Raw genomic sequence first — 13,985 nt, 5'->3', positions numbered from 1 at the left:
TTATGGTTAATAATGGCTCTTTTAACATTGATGTTTACCATGATGACAGTAAACTCAAGAGTTTGGATACATCTTTGGTCTTAAATCAAGCATTTTATATGCATTAAATTTTGATTCTTGAGGTCTACATCATGTACATGTACATTGTACATGTATAATGTTTTGCCAAGCAACATAGCATAGTTTTTCATTCACAAATTTCTTCAAAAAGTTTTTGGCTGTTTCCTAAATGTTAGAAGCCAAATGAACCAAAATCAAAATTAAGGATGAACAAAATACATCATGCACCCAGAAATTAATCATGGAATTATGAATGAAAATACTACTACTAATCAATAATAATAAAAATTACTTGTGATATCATTAACCAAACAGTCTTGGTGCCTGTGCTTCACAATCCTTCTACATAGCCAGTTCCCTATTTACAGTTCCATTGGATACTGAGTGGGTGAGCTCAGGATACTCCAGTAGTGCTACTGGTCTTACTCTTATGTTGTTCTGAGAACCTCGTAACTCAAATCTGACCAATGAAACATCTGGAATATCCTCAGGAACACTCAGTGTCTTCCATCCAGAGTGACTGGTGCTTAATTTACACTAAAAATTAATTTAAAAAAATAGTTAAAATTATTTGAAAGAAATTATAAATCTACATGTACATGTACTAAATTAAGAGCTTCTTGATGATATGCACAACACTTCCAGAGCCACAACACATGATATGGTACTCACTCCAATTAACGCACCTCTTAAGTACTGTATTGTACGTGTATTGTACTTAAAGTACAAGTGACATGTACTGCTATAGTACAACACTATCAGTTTTATGAACTTTTATCCCACAATATTGCAATAACTAACACATCAATGTCATCAATGTCCTCAGGCAAAGACATTGTTTAAACTATTCATGAAGCATTGATTGTCTATACTATGCATGTATAGTTGTGCCTTGTGTGTAAAAGGTATGCTAAAATGATTTGTGTTAAAGCAATGTATTGAACAATCACTAGCTGGCTCCAAGCTAATTGGAACTCTCAATAATGTCTATAAAACATCCAAGGGAAATATGCTATAATGTTAGTTTAATACATGTTTTTTTACTCTCTTCACAGACATCATTGTAATTTGGATGATAGTCTGCTCAGCTTCAAGCCAAATACTATAGACTGTGAAAACTACATCTATCCACAGGTCACCAGACACTTCAATATGTGAATAGTATACTGAATAGGTCATTAGTATTAATGAGTCTACCCACTGAACATTATGTTCAGTGAGTAGACTCATTAATACTAATGACCTATACAGTATACTATTATTTTAAGTGGCTACCTAATAGTACCAATAGGAGGTGACCAGCAGCAGTGAATCACTTCTACTGAAACAAAAAATCATCTCACAAGAAGAAGGAATACTCTTTATTAAAAGAAAGGAATCATGAAGACTCTACTCTCACTCTTCTGTCTGGTTACTTACCTGACCTGTGCTCTGAGGTATGTTACTACAGTATCAAATCAATTTTACTTTTCTCTTGTACATGCAGTGCTAATGGCTGGCCAGTCTCTCTTGACATGGCTTGTGATAAAGCTCTTTCTGCAGTTGCTTGCTCTTTTGAGTTTACCAACAATGCAAATGAGGATCTTTATCTACTGAAACGTAACACTCCTCTTGAAGGACTCTACTCTCAATTTGTCTCTGTCTCTCTTGATGGTCGTCCACTGGAATATGAAGGTATCTACATTTATCGTCTCCCTCCTACAAAGGATGAGTTTGCTCTCTTGAAGGCAGGTGAGAGTATTTCTGCCTCAGTCCAAATCACTGATGCTTTTAGCATTAATACTGATGGTCTTTACACTGTACAATACAGTAGACCTTTACAGTATCTGTCAGTGAATGAGATGAATGCAATGTTTATTGATCAGCTTAAGGACTCATCTGCATGTGAATCAGTTCATATTTATTTGGAAGGCACTGATCTTTTCTCAAGGCCAAAGGAACAAAAAGTAGAACTTGATTACACAGTCTACATTGAATCCTGTACTGCAGCTAATTTTAATGGTAGCAGGGACAACGATAATACACTGGAAGCCCACAAGAGGCTCTGTGCTGGAATCGATAAAGCTAAAGGTGGAGTTGGTAACAATAATCTATATGTCACATGGTTTGGTGCATACACAGCAGCAAGGGCTAACACTGTTAAAGACTTGTACGGTAAGATGAGGACTGGACTAGGAAGCAAAACTGTCACTTATTACAATAATGGTCCAAAGTGCAAGGACCACCCTAACGCAATAGCATACACATATAAATCATATTCTCAAACAGTGGTGTATCTCTGTGATTATTTCTACAAAGAGCCAATAGCTTGCAAGGGTACTAGCTACACTAAGGAGCGCACACTGTTACACGAGTGGGCTCATGCTTTTGCTGCTCGTGATGATGAAGGATATGGTCCTGATAAATGTAAGGGTTTTGCCAAGTCTGATCCTGCCAAAGCAATCAGGAATGCTGACAATTTCAGTTACCATTATTGTGAGAGTCAGTAAAAGTCTCATCAGCCAAGAACTTTAGCACTCGTGGACATGCACAGTTTATTTTTGATGCTTTAGGCATCTTTTTGCTTAACTGTCATAATAATTATTACATCTTTGATTAATTAGTTATCTTGGCTTATATTAAAAAAATATTTATTCAAAATCAATCAAAATTAACAAGTGTTACTGTTTGCACTAACATCAAAAATGATGATGAGTGACAAATTAATAATAATCATTATCCATGATGACATGAAATAAAGCTGCTTTTGGCCATGCAATACAACAGAGTAGAAGTGCTTTGGTGCTTTCTTATAACAGATAATTTTGTGGTAGTGCATTTTTGTGTTTTTGTGGTTTTGGGGCCAGTTATTAAAAATTAAAACTGATGAAATCATTAGAGTTCCATCCACTTACTGTCAGCCACAAAAATTTAAACAGAGCATTGAACATGTACATGTAGAGTGTATGCAGCTGTACATCGTGCATCATGTACATGTATTTTGTATTATTAATTAGTTTAAAATACTTCGTCAACTTCTTTAAGTCCATCCTCATCCGGTCCAACCAACAATACTAACTGCTCCACTCTTTGCTATAAATTATAATAATAACAATAATAGTAACAACAAAAACAATAATAGCAAAAATAATAATGGAGAAAATGAAGCATAAAAGTAAATGTGCAAGAACAAAGTATAGGTATCAAAGTATATAGTATGGGTATTAAATTATGAGACTGAGAATCACTAACCCCAGAGTCTTTAGTATTGTCAATATGCAGCAGACACCAAATGGTTTGATTATTATGTCACAAGTGAGTGTATAGGACCAGGTTTTCCTCCAGGCTCATCTCTTGATTCCCAGAATGTTTTAGTAGATCCATCAGTTAAATTGTTAGACATTCCATCATTGGAGGAAACTTTGAGTTTAACATCATGTAATCAATATATTGATCATTAACTGTACTACTGGCTCAGTCTATAAAGAAGAGAGAAATGAAGAGAAAAGAATGAAAAAGTTTCAAATATTACAGATACATAGCATAAGGACATCAATATGTGTCAGAAAATGTAATAAAAATTGGGGGTGATTTCGGAGCCATTTTTAGGAAGAGCAGAATTATTGCTTTCATCATTTTACTCAAGATTAGCCCATTATTCTTAGTATAATTACTTTTGGCTATACTAAATCTATCTATGGTTTTGGGTGCTTTTGTTGATTAATGAGACATTCTTGTTGTACAATTATGTAGTATAGAGATATTTTACACTTGTTACTATTGATATGAATGATGTTGTTTTACATGTGTGTTAGTTCTTTAATTTTTGGTTCCAGAAATTATAGGCAAGGACTAGGCCTTCATGTTGTCTGTCTGTTGTTCATTCATTCATTCATGAGTTACTATGTGTCGTATTTTTGATAGCAGATGCATAAAATTTACTTTATAGAAAAAGATTTATACAAGAGTAACAACCATAATACATCAATTTTTCAATACTATATACTGGTTTATTTTTGTGGTGAAGTACTTTCACAATTTCTATTTCTAAAGAATTAATTTAGATTTCATTTAAATTAAATTTGGCAATTTTTTGCAAATTGAGGGCGCATCACAAAATATGTGAACATATTTCAGCACAAAAATAAACTGGTACATGCTGTTTGTACGCATTGTTGTGAACATAACTATAATGTGTAGACTATCAATAGAGAACTTAGCTATTCCATGATCTAGTGAAGACTCTTTGGTAGCTATTTGAGAGAAAGGGAGAAAGAAAAAAGGAAAAACAATAAATGATATTGAGGCAAATATCTAATCTTACCAAAACAGCACTGGCTTATGGTTGTCTTGACTTTAAAGCATATAATATCTATGATTAAAAGTATTTAAATTTTAAGTCTAGATTAGATCCACGTGCGCACACGTGGTCAGTAACCACACCTATGTCTTATAAATCCCGCCTACTTTAAGTTTACCCCTCCTTCCTACATCTCAGTCATGGGCAAATCTGTTTCTAAAACTGAATCAGCTCCTCCACCTACAGCTAATATTCAATCCCATCGTATTGATCTATCTAAAGACCCTTCTACTGATCATGGCCCTGTTAATCGTGAAAAAGTAGTTCAAGCTAGTCGAGCTGTTCTTCATCTTAAGGTGGGTGGGAGTGACATTGAATCCAGTTGGGTTAATGCTGTTGCCGTTAGTTTCATGTCAAAGGATGGGATCAAGACTAGTGGAATTATACTTTGTTATAAACACGATATGGGCTTATCTTCTGATACTGAATATTCATTACACTATAGGCCACTGGGTAATAGCGACTCGACCACAGCTGTTAGCCTGTCTGCTGTGAAACCAGAATGTACTTTTACTTGCCCATTGCTGTATTTCTCATTCATTCAACTGAGTCAAGAAACTGTTGAGTCTTTGAAACAGTCTGGTTGCTTTTTTTATAATCTACAAGATCAAGTTAGCCCTGTGGAAGCTGAAGACACCATTTATCTCCTTCAGTCTCCTACTCCAGCATCAACAGCCAATACTTCAAGTAGCTTACATTATGTTCAAGGATCAGTCAAGGAGCATTATGGACAGGATATATGGTATAAGGCTGTTTGTTCTTTCGCTCCTGGTATTCCACTGTTCAATTCTTCTGGGGAATTAGTGGGACTACATAAATCTGATGGCACCGTCACCGCTCAAGATGATAAAGAAACACAATGTACATTAGCTATTCCATTGACAGCTGTTGCTACTGTTCTTACTCAAGTTTCTTTGAATTGTGACTCACAATCGTTAAGTCTTCGGAGTAATCCTGTAGATTTAACATCGTATGGTACACAATTGGAAGAAATTGGGCTTGAAGTAATGTCACTCAATCCTTCCAGTGAGAGATATAAAGGATGCCTGATGTACATCAGTCCTGCTAACCTCAGAGAATACATCACAGCAATATGGTTTATGCCGACTTGTATGGGATGGTATTGGAGCCCAACTGACCCAGAGGGTGAGCTTTGTCCTAACTGGATGCCGGTCAATAGGCTGGAAGTTATTGGAGGGTTTTGGCATGGACAAATACCAGCTCCTAAGAATGTTACAATTATTCGCTGGCTTGATCAGCATAATATTACAGCTAGTAAGTAGTAATTGTTAGACATTATATTGATTCTTAATGAACTATGCACTTTTAAAATTTTATAATCCACTTATACAGACTTCTTAGTTGAATGAATTTAGTTTACAATTTTTTGAATGTATTTACTGTCAGAATTGAATTTTTTGTTTATAATGGTTTTAGTTTGCTATACTCGCTAATGATGAAAACTCTGCAGGTCTGATCTACAGTTTTTGTAGGTTAATTGAGGCAAATATTTGTGGGTGTCGCATACCTCCAGATGTGCATGTGAGCTAATCCCAGTGAAAGGGATTAATAAGTATCGCTATTGAATAACTAACTTTTAAAAATTTACTCATATACCCTTGCCTGTATGCCTACACGTGGCAAGAGTAATTACTGGCACTAATATTATGGCTTTGCATGCATTATATAGTTTACAGCTTAGCCTTTTATATGAAAGCAACTTTATAATTTTATTCTAATTGCAAGCATAATTAAAAGTCACTATTTTTTCGCCTCTATTTATGAGCCGCAGAAATTGTTTTGTAATTAATTAATTAGTGTGTCATTGAGATTATGTAGCATTTATGCAGTTACCCTCACTACTTGGTTCCAAAGTTCAACTTGTCTAGGCTAGGATAGCTCACTGTCAGTATAGTAACCAATAGATTAGCAGTACCCCAAAATTCCACTCTTAAGATAGTTGACATTTGTAGGTGTACAATTGTTGCATGTACATCTTAATTTTATTATACTGATCATTCGTGATCAAAAATTTAATTACCTTTACTTTTGTTATTAGTATAACACATGCATGAAAAGAGGCAACATGTGACAGATTTTCTAGACACAGTTTTAAAGCATAATTATTTTATAGCTACTACAAAACACGATGGAGAATTAAAATCAGGTCAATCTATCTCAACTTCAAACTTTGCCTGTAGTTACGAAGCTGTGAGTCTGAAGCTCAAATGATAGGCCCAGCTTTACAGCAGTGATTATTATTTTAAATGTCCATTTCTTGTTTTTATTATTATCATTTATTTTGGCTTTGTAAAATGCTTAGTTCTCATGAGTATGAATTTAGGATCTATTATCATAATTGCAATTATTGCTTGCACTGCAATGTCACGCCCATCAAGCTAAAATTAAAATCACAAAGAGAAAATGTCTGGTCCAGGTAAGTCATGTAAGTGCTTATAATGGTCTGTTTCATGGGTCGTTAATCCTTGAATAGGTGGTTATCCTGTTCAAAAGACTCCTGGAAGTGGTAAGTTGCTTGGAAAATGCTACCTCTTCTTACTAAAACACCTTCCACCCAGCTTATCCTCAGCAACAGGGATATCCACAGCAACAACCCTCCGCACATCAACAAGAGCAACCGCCAGCCTATCAGCCTCAAGGCTATCCTCAGCAGCAACCCCAGGGGTATCCACAGCAAAACCCACCCTATCCTCAACAGATGGGATATCCTCAGCAGCAACAGCCACCATTTCGACCACCTGTGAGTTCCATATTTTGCGTGATTGTGTACAATCTTTTAACTTGTTTTTATGAGAATATTGGGTGGTATGTTATTACGAATTGTGTGGCTCGTAGTATCCTGAGTCATGGAATAAGAGGGCCTATATGCTGGTGGTATATTAAGCTATTATACAGGAAACGATAATTTTGCCTAAAACAATGTGGTGATGACTCTATTTTAAAGTGAGAAAGTGTTAATGTCAAAAGAGCTGCATGTTTGCAATCAGCTATAGATAGCACAGACTGCACAGTAGTATAGGTAGCATAATAGAGCTTCTTTAATATGTTTGGTTTTAGTACAAGAGGTATACAATACATAGGCTCCATAACTTCTTGGTTTTAAAAGGAAAGCACAAAAAGCTAAATATGTGTATACTAAGCAAATGTCTTATGCTTCTTGCAAGATTGCATTGTGGAGACCATCCTTTACTGGCCTGCTTCTGCATAGTCATTGCCAAGCTACGATGAATGCTGTTTCAATGCTACCAAAATTAAGAACTGTAAATTCACCATTACTTTCCTTTTGTGACACCACTTATATTGATTCAGTTCTTAAGTTTATCTATTCCATTATCTTTGGTCACAATTTTAAGTTCGATTTATATTGCAATAGGCTATCACTTGTAGTGTCTGCAACTCTGCGTGATTTACAATGTAGTCCTGACATTACATTGAGAATGAAGTTGAGTTTGATTCAACTCTAGTGTAAAGCATGTGTCAAAAGGTCAAATGATTGATTAAAAATTGATAGTACATGGGCCTTGCATTATAATTGTAAATCCAGCTTAAGGTGTAAATATACAATGTATGCCTAACGGGAAAGTTAAAGTTCCAGTACCATACATTTATAGCCACTTCCAATTATAATGTATTGCAGTGTGAATCAGCTTTTATAGTCTAGACCATATCCTTTGACTCATTGTTATTATTATTATTATTACTAGTACTAATAATTGTAGGTGGCAGTATTTAATCAAGATGCTGTAGTTGATCCAAATAAACCCATTGTGATACCAGTAAGTCAATATTAAGTTTATTGTTAATATGATGTTTTGCTATAGCCTCCTCCTCCTGGCTATGCACCAACTGCAGCACAGCAGGCTTATGCACAAGGTGGGGCAGTTCATGTTGTCAAAGAGGAAAAGGACAACCTTGGAGGAGGATCTGATGGTGGCATGACCATTTGGTGAACTTTCAAGATGAGATTTGTCTTTTTTGTCTTTCTATCACTTTAATATTTTTATTAGTTCAAACAAATAAAGAATATTTAGTCAATGTCAGTAGTATCAATCTTTGCTTTATTTTCATTGTGGCTTTACCTTCATGATTCATTATTAAATTTTTCATGGTACATTGGGTGGAGTAATGGTGGGCGTGGCTACCTCAAACTGTCAATTAAGCGTTTTAGAGAACATCTTTCGACATCTTTACCTTGGAACAATGTTTGGGAAAAAGAGTAAAAAGCCAAGCGGTGGTAAGAGAGTGTATTGAGATACTAACCTTCAGCAGCGTCATTTGTAGGTTCACCGTATCCTAAACAGCCAGCATATCCAGTTCAACAACCAGCTTATCCTGTCCAGCAACCTTATTCAACCAACCCAGGTACATTTAAAAATAGCACTAAAACACAATAGTAAATAAGTTTTTGTAATAGTTGGTGACAGTTTATAGAAGTGAAAGTCATTTAAACGAATAGACAGCACACTAGTCTTAGTAGTCTCACAGCACACCTAAACATAAGTTATTAAAATTCATTGAATTGGTATAGTGACATGAGGAGTGACATCACTTTTTGATGTTAGAATTACTTCTGTGTGGCAGAAATTAATGAGCCTCACTCATTTACAGCAGTAAAGTTACTTCTATAACTTCTTTCATATAGCACAAGGCAAAAAGGAGTAAAATTATAGCAGTAGTTAGCAGAAAAGTAGCAATAGCAATAATTATAGGAGTAACAAGACAAGGCTGTATTCAATTTGGCTGCTTCACTGGTTTTCTATCTGAAACGACGAGGACTTTTTGTTTCCTTTGCATCCCTGGGCCCAGGCAAATAAAAGAGCAGCACGAGTTAGCCATGTTTATGGGTAGGGAAGCCTGCCATAAAAGCTTATAGCACTGTACAAGTGACTGGCAAAGTAGCCATTTTGCCATGCGGAAGTAATTATGATGTGTGCTGTGGCGTCATATGAAACCGTTTTATACTGGAACCTTAATTATAATTACTGTGGGCTTATTACTCGTCATGTTGTTGGTCACTGTGACACATAAGAGGTACAAAAAACAATGGTCCATTCATTTTTTTCCTGGTTTATTAAATCAAAGAAAATTGGATTTATGCTAAGATAATGGTACAAATCAACTTGCCTTTTGTATAAGGACTTTATTTATCAAGTACCCCCAATTATTACATATACTTTCTGATACATACCATAAATGTTCAAATAAAAGTGCGGGCATTTATTTCTTTGCAGGACAAAAAATTGCGTAAAATAAAATACAATAAAACCAGAATTTGAACTCACAACCTTGGGATCAGTGAACTAAGCTTAACAAGTTAGCCCATTTAGGACACTCTAAACTGTATGGTACCACCTATATTGAGTAAAATATGCGTATCTATACTTGGAGATTATTAGTACCAGGTAGAGCTGGGCGATAGTAGTCAAATCACTATCACGATAGTTGTTACTATTACTATCCCGATAGTGAAACTATCACGATATTAGAGCTTTCTTGTTAACAAATAGTTATAACTATTAATAACGAAAGTCAAAAGGAAGTAGTACATGTATATACAGGCTGTAGGAACTTCCTCTCTTGCTGGAAAGCCAAAATGCTTCCAAATGTCGCTTTTGCTTCCTTCTATAGGAAGAAGGTCTGTCCCTTCAGATGCCATGTCTAGATATCAGCTGCTATCCTGCTACAACATATGGTTGTAGTACTGAGCATGCCTATATGTCAACACGTGGTTTACTATCACGATAGCTTCAATACTACCGTATAGCGGAAAATTTACGTGGCCCAAAATTTTCGCGGATTTCGCGTTTTTTTCAAAATCCACGAAAATAAAATCCGCGAAAATTGATTTTATACAGTTTAAGATGGCCGAATTGTAGAAAACCACAAAAATTAAAGCCACAAAATTGATTTTTGGACGGATCCACGAAAATTTTGGACCACGAAAATTTTCCGCTATACGGTACTATCATATCACAATAGCCTCTATACTATCGAAGTAGTGAATATATTCGAAACTATCGCCCAGCTCTAGTACCAGGTGTTTATTCAACCCAGGCTTTCATTTGAACATTTATGGTATTGATGTATGTAAAAAGTTTGAGCTGATTCCAACAGAAACATGTATTTTTTAATTATGAGCAATTTCAATGAACCAATTTTTCGAAAAAGCGAAGGCTGATGTTTTTTTCAAAAAGTGGTTCCGAAATCACCTCCAGTTTTCATTACATTTTCTGATGCATATTAATGTTTTTATGCTACATGTACATAGAAATTTTGTGAGTTATTGTCATTTTTTTAAAAGCAAATTTGACCCCTAATTTTCATTGCACTTTCTGATACACATATTGATGTCCTTATGTTATGTAGAAAGTTTAAACTGATTCTGACTGGAATTTTTAAAGTTACGACAGTCTTTAAAAGTAGCAAATTTTCAGAAAAAAGCAAAGGCAGAAATTGGCTCTGAGATCACCTCTAATTTTTATTACATTTCCTTATACATATTGATGTCCTTAAGCTAGGTAGAAAGTTTGATTTCATTTTGACTAAAAAATTTTTTTGTTATGATCATTTTTAATAGTAGCTAATTTTTAGAAAGAACAGGCTAGCCATGTTTTTTTCCAAAAATTGGCTCCAAAATCAACTACAATTTTTATTATGATTTTCTAATGCATATTGATGTCCTTGTGCTTTGTACACTGTAGAAATGCATACTTACATGTAATTTACACATTTAGGTGGCTTTTTTGAGGATTATAACATATGCATGCATGTGTCAATTTTTTGAAAAAATACATGTAGCTAATGCACTGTCTGTGAAATTCATAACTCATGAAAAATGAATGTACACATTCATTCATATACATGCATGATGAACCATTATATGGGTACCACTGTATCAGCATGCTTGTATAAGTACATGTACATGTACAAAATGCTACAGCCTATGTACATTTGGTGTAAATGCACATATTCTTTTGTTTTTGGACTATATATAACTACGATGCATAGCAGAGCACTCCAGCCTTTTCACTTTGATTCCATTAAACTTAATTTTACATGTGTTTTAAATGTCTGTTTTAATGATACATTTGTTCTGCTAATAGGTTATCCTCCTCAGCCTGGAGCATACCCATCAGCACCAGGATACCCTCCTCCCCCTGGTGGATACTCGGGATATCCTCCCCCAGTTCCCCCTGGAGGATACTCAGGATATCCACCTCCTCCTACTGGATATCCACCTCCTCCTGCTGGATATCCTCCTCCTCCTGGAGTGTATCCAACTGACCAGCCTCCTGCCTACTCTCAGCAACCACCTCCACCTCAGCCAGCGCCTGTGAGTCTATTTCAGGCATGCTGCCAGTAGTATTTTTAATGCTTTCTTGTAGGTTGCTGTATTTAATCAAGATGCTGCGATCAATCCTAACAAGCCTGTCAATATTCCAGTAAGTATAATTATTCTTCTCTGTTCTTTATATTTATTGTACTTTGTGTATGTAGCCACCTCCCCCTGGGTATGCTCCCACAGCTGCGCAACAAGCTTCCGCTGAAGGAAGAAGTGTTCAAGTCTCACAACAGAAGAAGGATATGTGGGGTGGAGGCTCTGATGGTGGGTATACGATCTGGTAATTTGGACCATATAAATTTCCTTATTGTGTCACTATTATTATTATATCAGGATATATGAACTGTTAATTGTATCAATTGTTTATTCACATTAATTTATTATTGTTGCAAGTAGTTGTTTATTGTTTTAAAATTGTCTTTGTGGTTCATTAAAACCTTATTAATTTTAGATTTGTAAATAAACATCATCATAATAGTCAATAGACTGTGAACTTACTGATTGCAGCCTATAACTGAATTTCAAGCTGCTTAACCTTTTTACTCTGTATAGATAAGATTAAAAATATGTGTACATGTAAGTGGAGTAGAGCATTTATGTGGTATTCAAATTTTGTCGTATACTTTCTTGTCACCCAACATGGCCACTACAAATTACAAGGCTTTACTCTTCTTGTGTTTGTATGGATCCCATAAATTATTTGGTTTTTTGAAATTTAATTTTAAAGGAATTAATATTTCAACAAAATTAATATAAAAAGCCACAATATGTGGCTTTGTTTTCTTGAAATAATTGTGACATAGTCGACTAAATAGAAATTCTTGGTATATTATTTAGTTCAATAAAACAAACACTAATAAAAATCTATAAAATCAACTCATCATTTTCCTCTGGTAACTCTCCTTCAAACAACTTCCCACCACAAGCGGAATTCCCTGGATGATAATGATTGTACGGATTGTGTCGTGGCAACGCTGAGCCACACAACCAACAAAATTGACAATTACACGTGAGACAAGCCATTTTATTGCAGCCGTGATCCTTCTCTATGGTAGAGTGGCAGTTGGGACAAGGTTTGGTATTACTTTTGATCCAACTGCTAGACTCATACTCTTGAAATGCTCTTTCCAGGTACTTCTTCCCATACTGCAGTTCAAGTGACTTTTGTAGTTCTTTATCTCCAGTTTCATAAGCTTCCTTTAGCTCTTTTATATCTTGCGGTAACATTTTGCAAGGTGATATTCCGTGCCATGTCCGCTTGCATAGGACACAAAATGAGAATTTGCAGTTTGGACAGAGAGCCATGTTACTGTCCTCTTCTTTCAGCGTCACACAGTGGCAAGTCGGGCGAGGACAATAAACAATATCAGTCATACCATCAAGGGTTCTTTGCAATAGTAATTTGTCGTAACGCTCAAATAGTTGAGGAGAAATGAGGCATTGTATGAGCCCTGGTAAAATGGGTTCTCTACAGTTAGAGCCTGGACAGTCAATAGTAGCCACACTACCATCTCCAATCTTACTGGTGAGGTAAGTGACCATGCATTCCTTGCAAGTAACGTGAGGACAAGATTGTAGTCTGATGCACTCAGATCCAGAAACATTTATGCAACAAATTTGACATGTGAAGTGACTCGATTGAAAGACAATAGTTCTCTGTTGGTTGTCATATTCAATTAGCAGTGGTACTATGCTAAAGAGGTTCTTCATTTCTTGAATACCTCTTGCGTCCCAATCACTCTGTAGTGCCCGAGGGTTTTGATATTTTATTGCTAATAGTCCATCAATACCAAGAACTGTCATAGATTCATGAGCGAGAAACTGTTGCCACTGATACAGAACAGGTGCTCCACATTGGTCCTTCCATATTTGATCAAGATTACGGCATAAGACTCCTAACTAAAAATAAAAAAGTCAATATACCTTTTTATAGCATAAGATTTAATTGTAAAATCAAAATTTAAATTAGCAATGAAATTCAACACTCATCAGTACAATAACTATCAAAACCACAAAAAGAAACTAACTATAAGCCAAGTGACACTGAAAGTTTGAATTAATTTCAAGCACAAAATTTATGCTACAAGAATTCAAAAAGTCAGACTCATTCAACTGATAAAGATCTAGACTAACTAGCCAATCCATTAAAGAAGTTTTGAGACGCAAAACGAGCTAATAGTTACAAAAAACTCTTATTGTTTTAAACTTATGCATGCACTGCAG

General features: G+C 35.4%; 5 protein-coding genes across 7 annotated transcripts in view; 4 read left to right on the top strand and 1 right to left on the bottom strand.

Annotated features, from left to right (window-relative positions):
- The first annotated feature begins 1,391 nt into the window (after positions 1-1,391).
- On the top strand, positions 1,392-2,678 carry LOC105313517 (extracellular protease-like). The gene is made up of 2 exons (XM_011407014.2): positions 1,392-1,496; positions 1,547-2,678. The coding sequence occupies exons 1-2, from the start codon at positions 1,441-1,443 to the stop codon at positions 2,547-2,549; spliced, it is 1,059 nt and encodes a 352-aa protein (XP_011405316.1). The 5' UTR covers positions 1,392-1,440; the 3' UTR covers positions 2,550-2,678.
- A 1,825-nt stretch (positions 2,679-4,503) lies between these two features.
- On the top strand, positions 4,504-6,749 carry LOC109583670 (uncharacterized). 3 transcript variants are annotated; one of them, XM_019999104.1, is made up of 2 exons: positions 4,504-5,674; positions 6,534-6,749. In XM_019999104.1, the coding sequence occupies exons 1-2, from the start codon at positions 4,540-4,542 to the stop codon at positions 6,629-6,631; spliced, it is 1,233 nt and encodes a 410-aa protein (XP_019854663.1). In that variant the 5' UTR covers positions 4,504-4,539; the 3' UTR covers positions 6,632-6,749. The 3 variants fall into 3 exon arrangements, with proteins under 3 accessions (XP_019854663.1, XP_019854665.1, XP_019854664.1); XM_019999106.1 differs by lacking the exon at positions 6,534-6,749 and adding an exon at positions 6,459-6,527; XM_019999105.1 differs by lacking the exon at positions 6,534-6,749 and adding an exon at positions 5,837-6,431.
- LOC105313516 (annexin A7-like) lies at positions 6,749-8,515 on the top strand. The gene is made up of 5 exons (XM_011407013.2): positions 6,749-6,836; positions 6,894-6,926; positions 6,979-7,160; positions 8,140-8,196; positions 8,242-8,515. The coding sequence occupies exons 1-5, from the start codon at positions 6,824-6,826 to the stop codon at positions 8,368-8,370; spliced, it is 414 nt and encodes a 137-aa protein (XP_011405315.1). The 5' UTR covers positions 6,749-6,823; the 3' UTR covers positions 8,371-8,515.
- Positions 8,516-8,530: 15 nt separating this feature from the next.
- Positions 8,531-12,226, top strand: LOC100640712 (extensin). Its single transcript, XM_003388109.2, has 5 exons — positions 8,531-8,654; positions 8,702-8,782; positions 11,524-11,753; positions 11,806-11,862; positions 11,918-12,226. The coding sequence occupies exons 1-5, from the start codon at positions 8,546-8,548 to the stop codon at positions 12,044-12,046; spliced, it is 606 nt and encodes a 201-aa protein (XP_003388157.2). The 5' UTR covers positions 8,531-8,545; the 3' UTR covers positions 12,047-12,226.
- A 283-nt stretch (positions 12,227-12,509) lies between these two features.
- Positions 12,510-13,985, bottom strand: part of LOC100631953 (E3 ubiquitin-protein ligase RNF14-like) — a 2,744-nt gene continuing 1,268 nt past the window's right edge. Inside the window, exon 2 of the mRNA XM_003388124.3 lies at positions 12,510-13,661. Within this exon, the coding sequence (XP_003388172.1) occupies positions 12,627-13,661 (1,035 nt within the window). The 3' untranslated portion in view covers positions 12,510-12,626. The remainder of the gene's footprint in view (positions 13,662-13,985) is intronic.

This window comes from Amphimedon queenslandica, unplaced genomic scaffold (assembly GCF_000090795.2).
Source record: "Amphimedon queenslandica unplaced genomic scaffold, v1.1 AMPQUscaffold_13289, whole genome shotgun sequence".
NCBI lineage: Eukaryota > Metazoa > Porifera > Demospongiae > Haplosclerida > Niphatidae > Amphimedon > Amphimedon queenslandica.
Note: the sequence above shows the minus strand (reverse complement) of the source record. Positions and strands in the feature narration are given on the sequence as shown.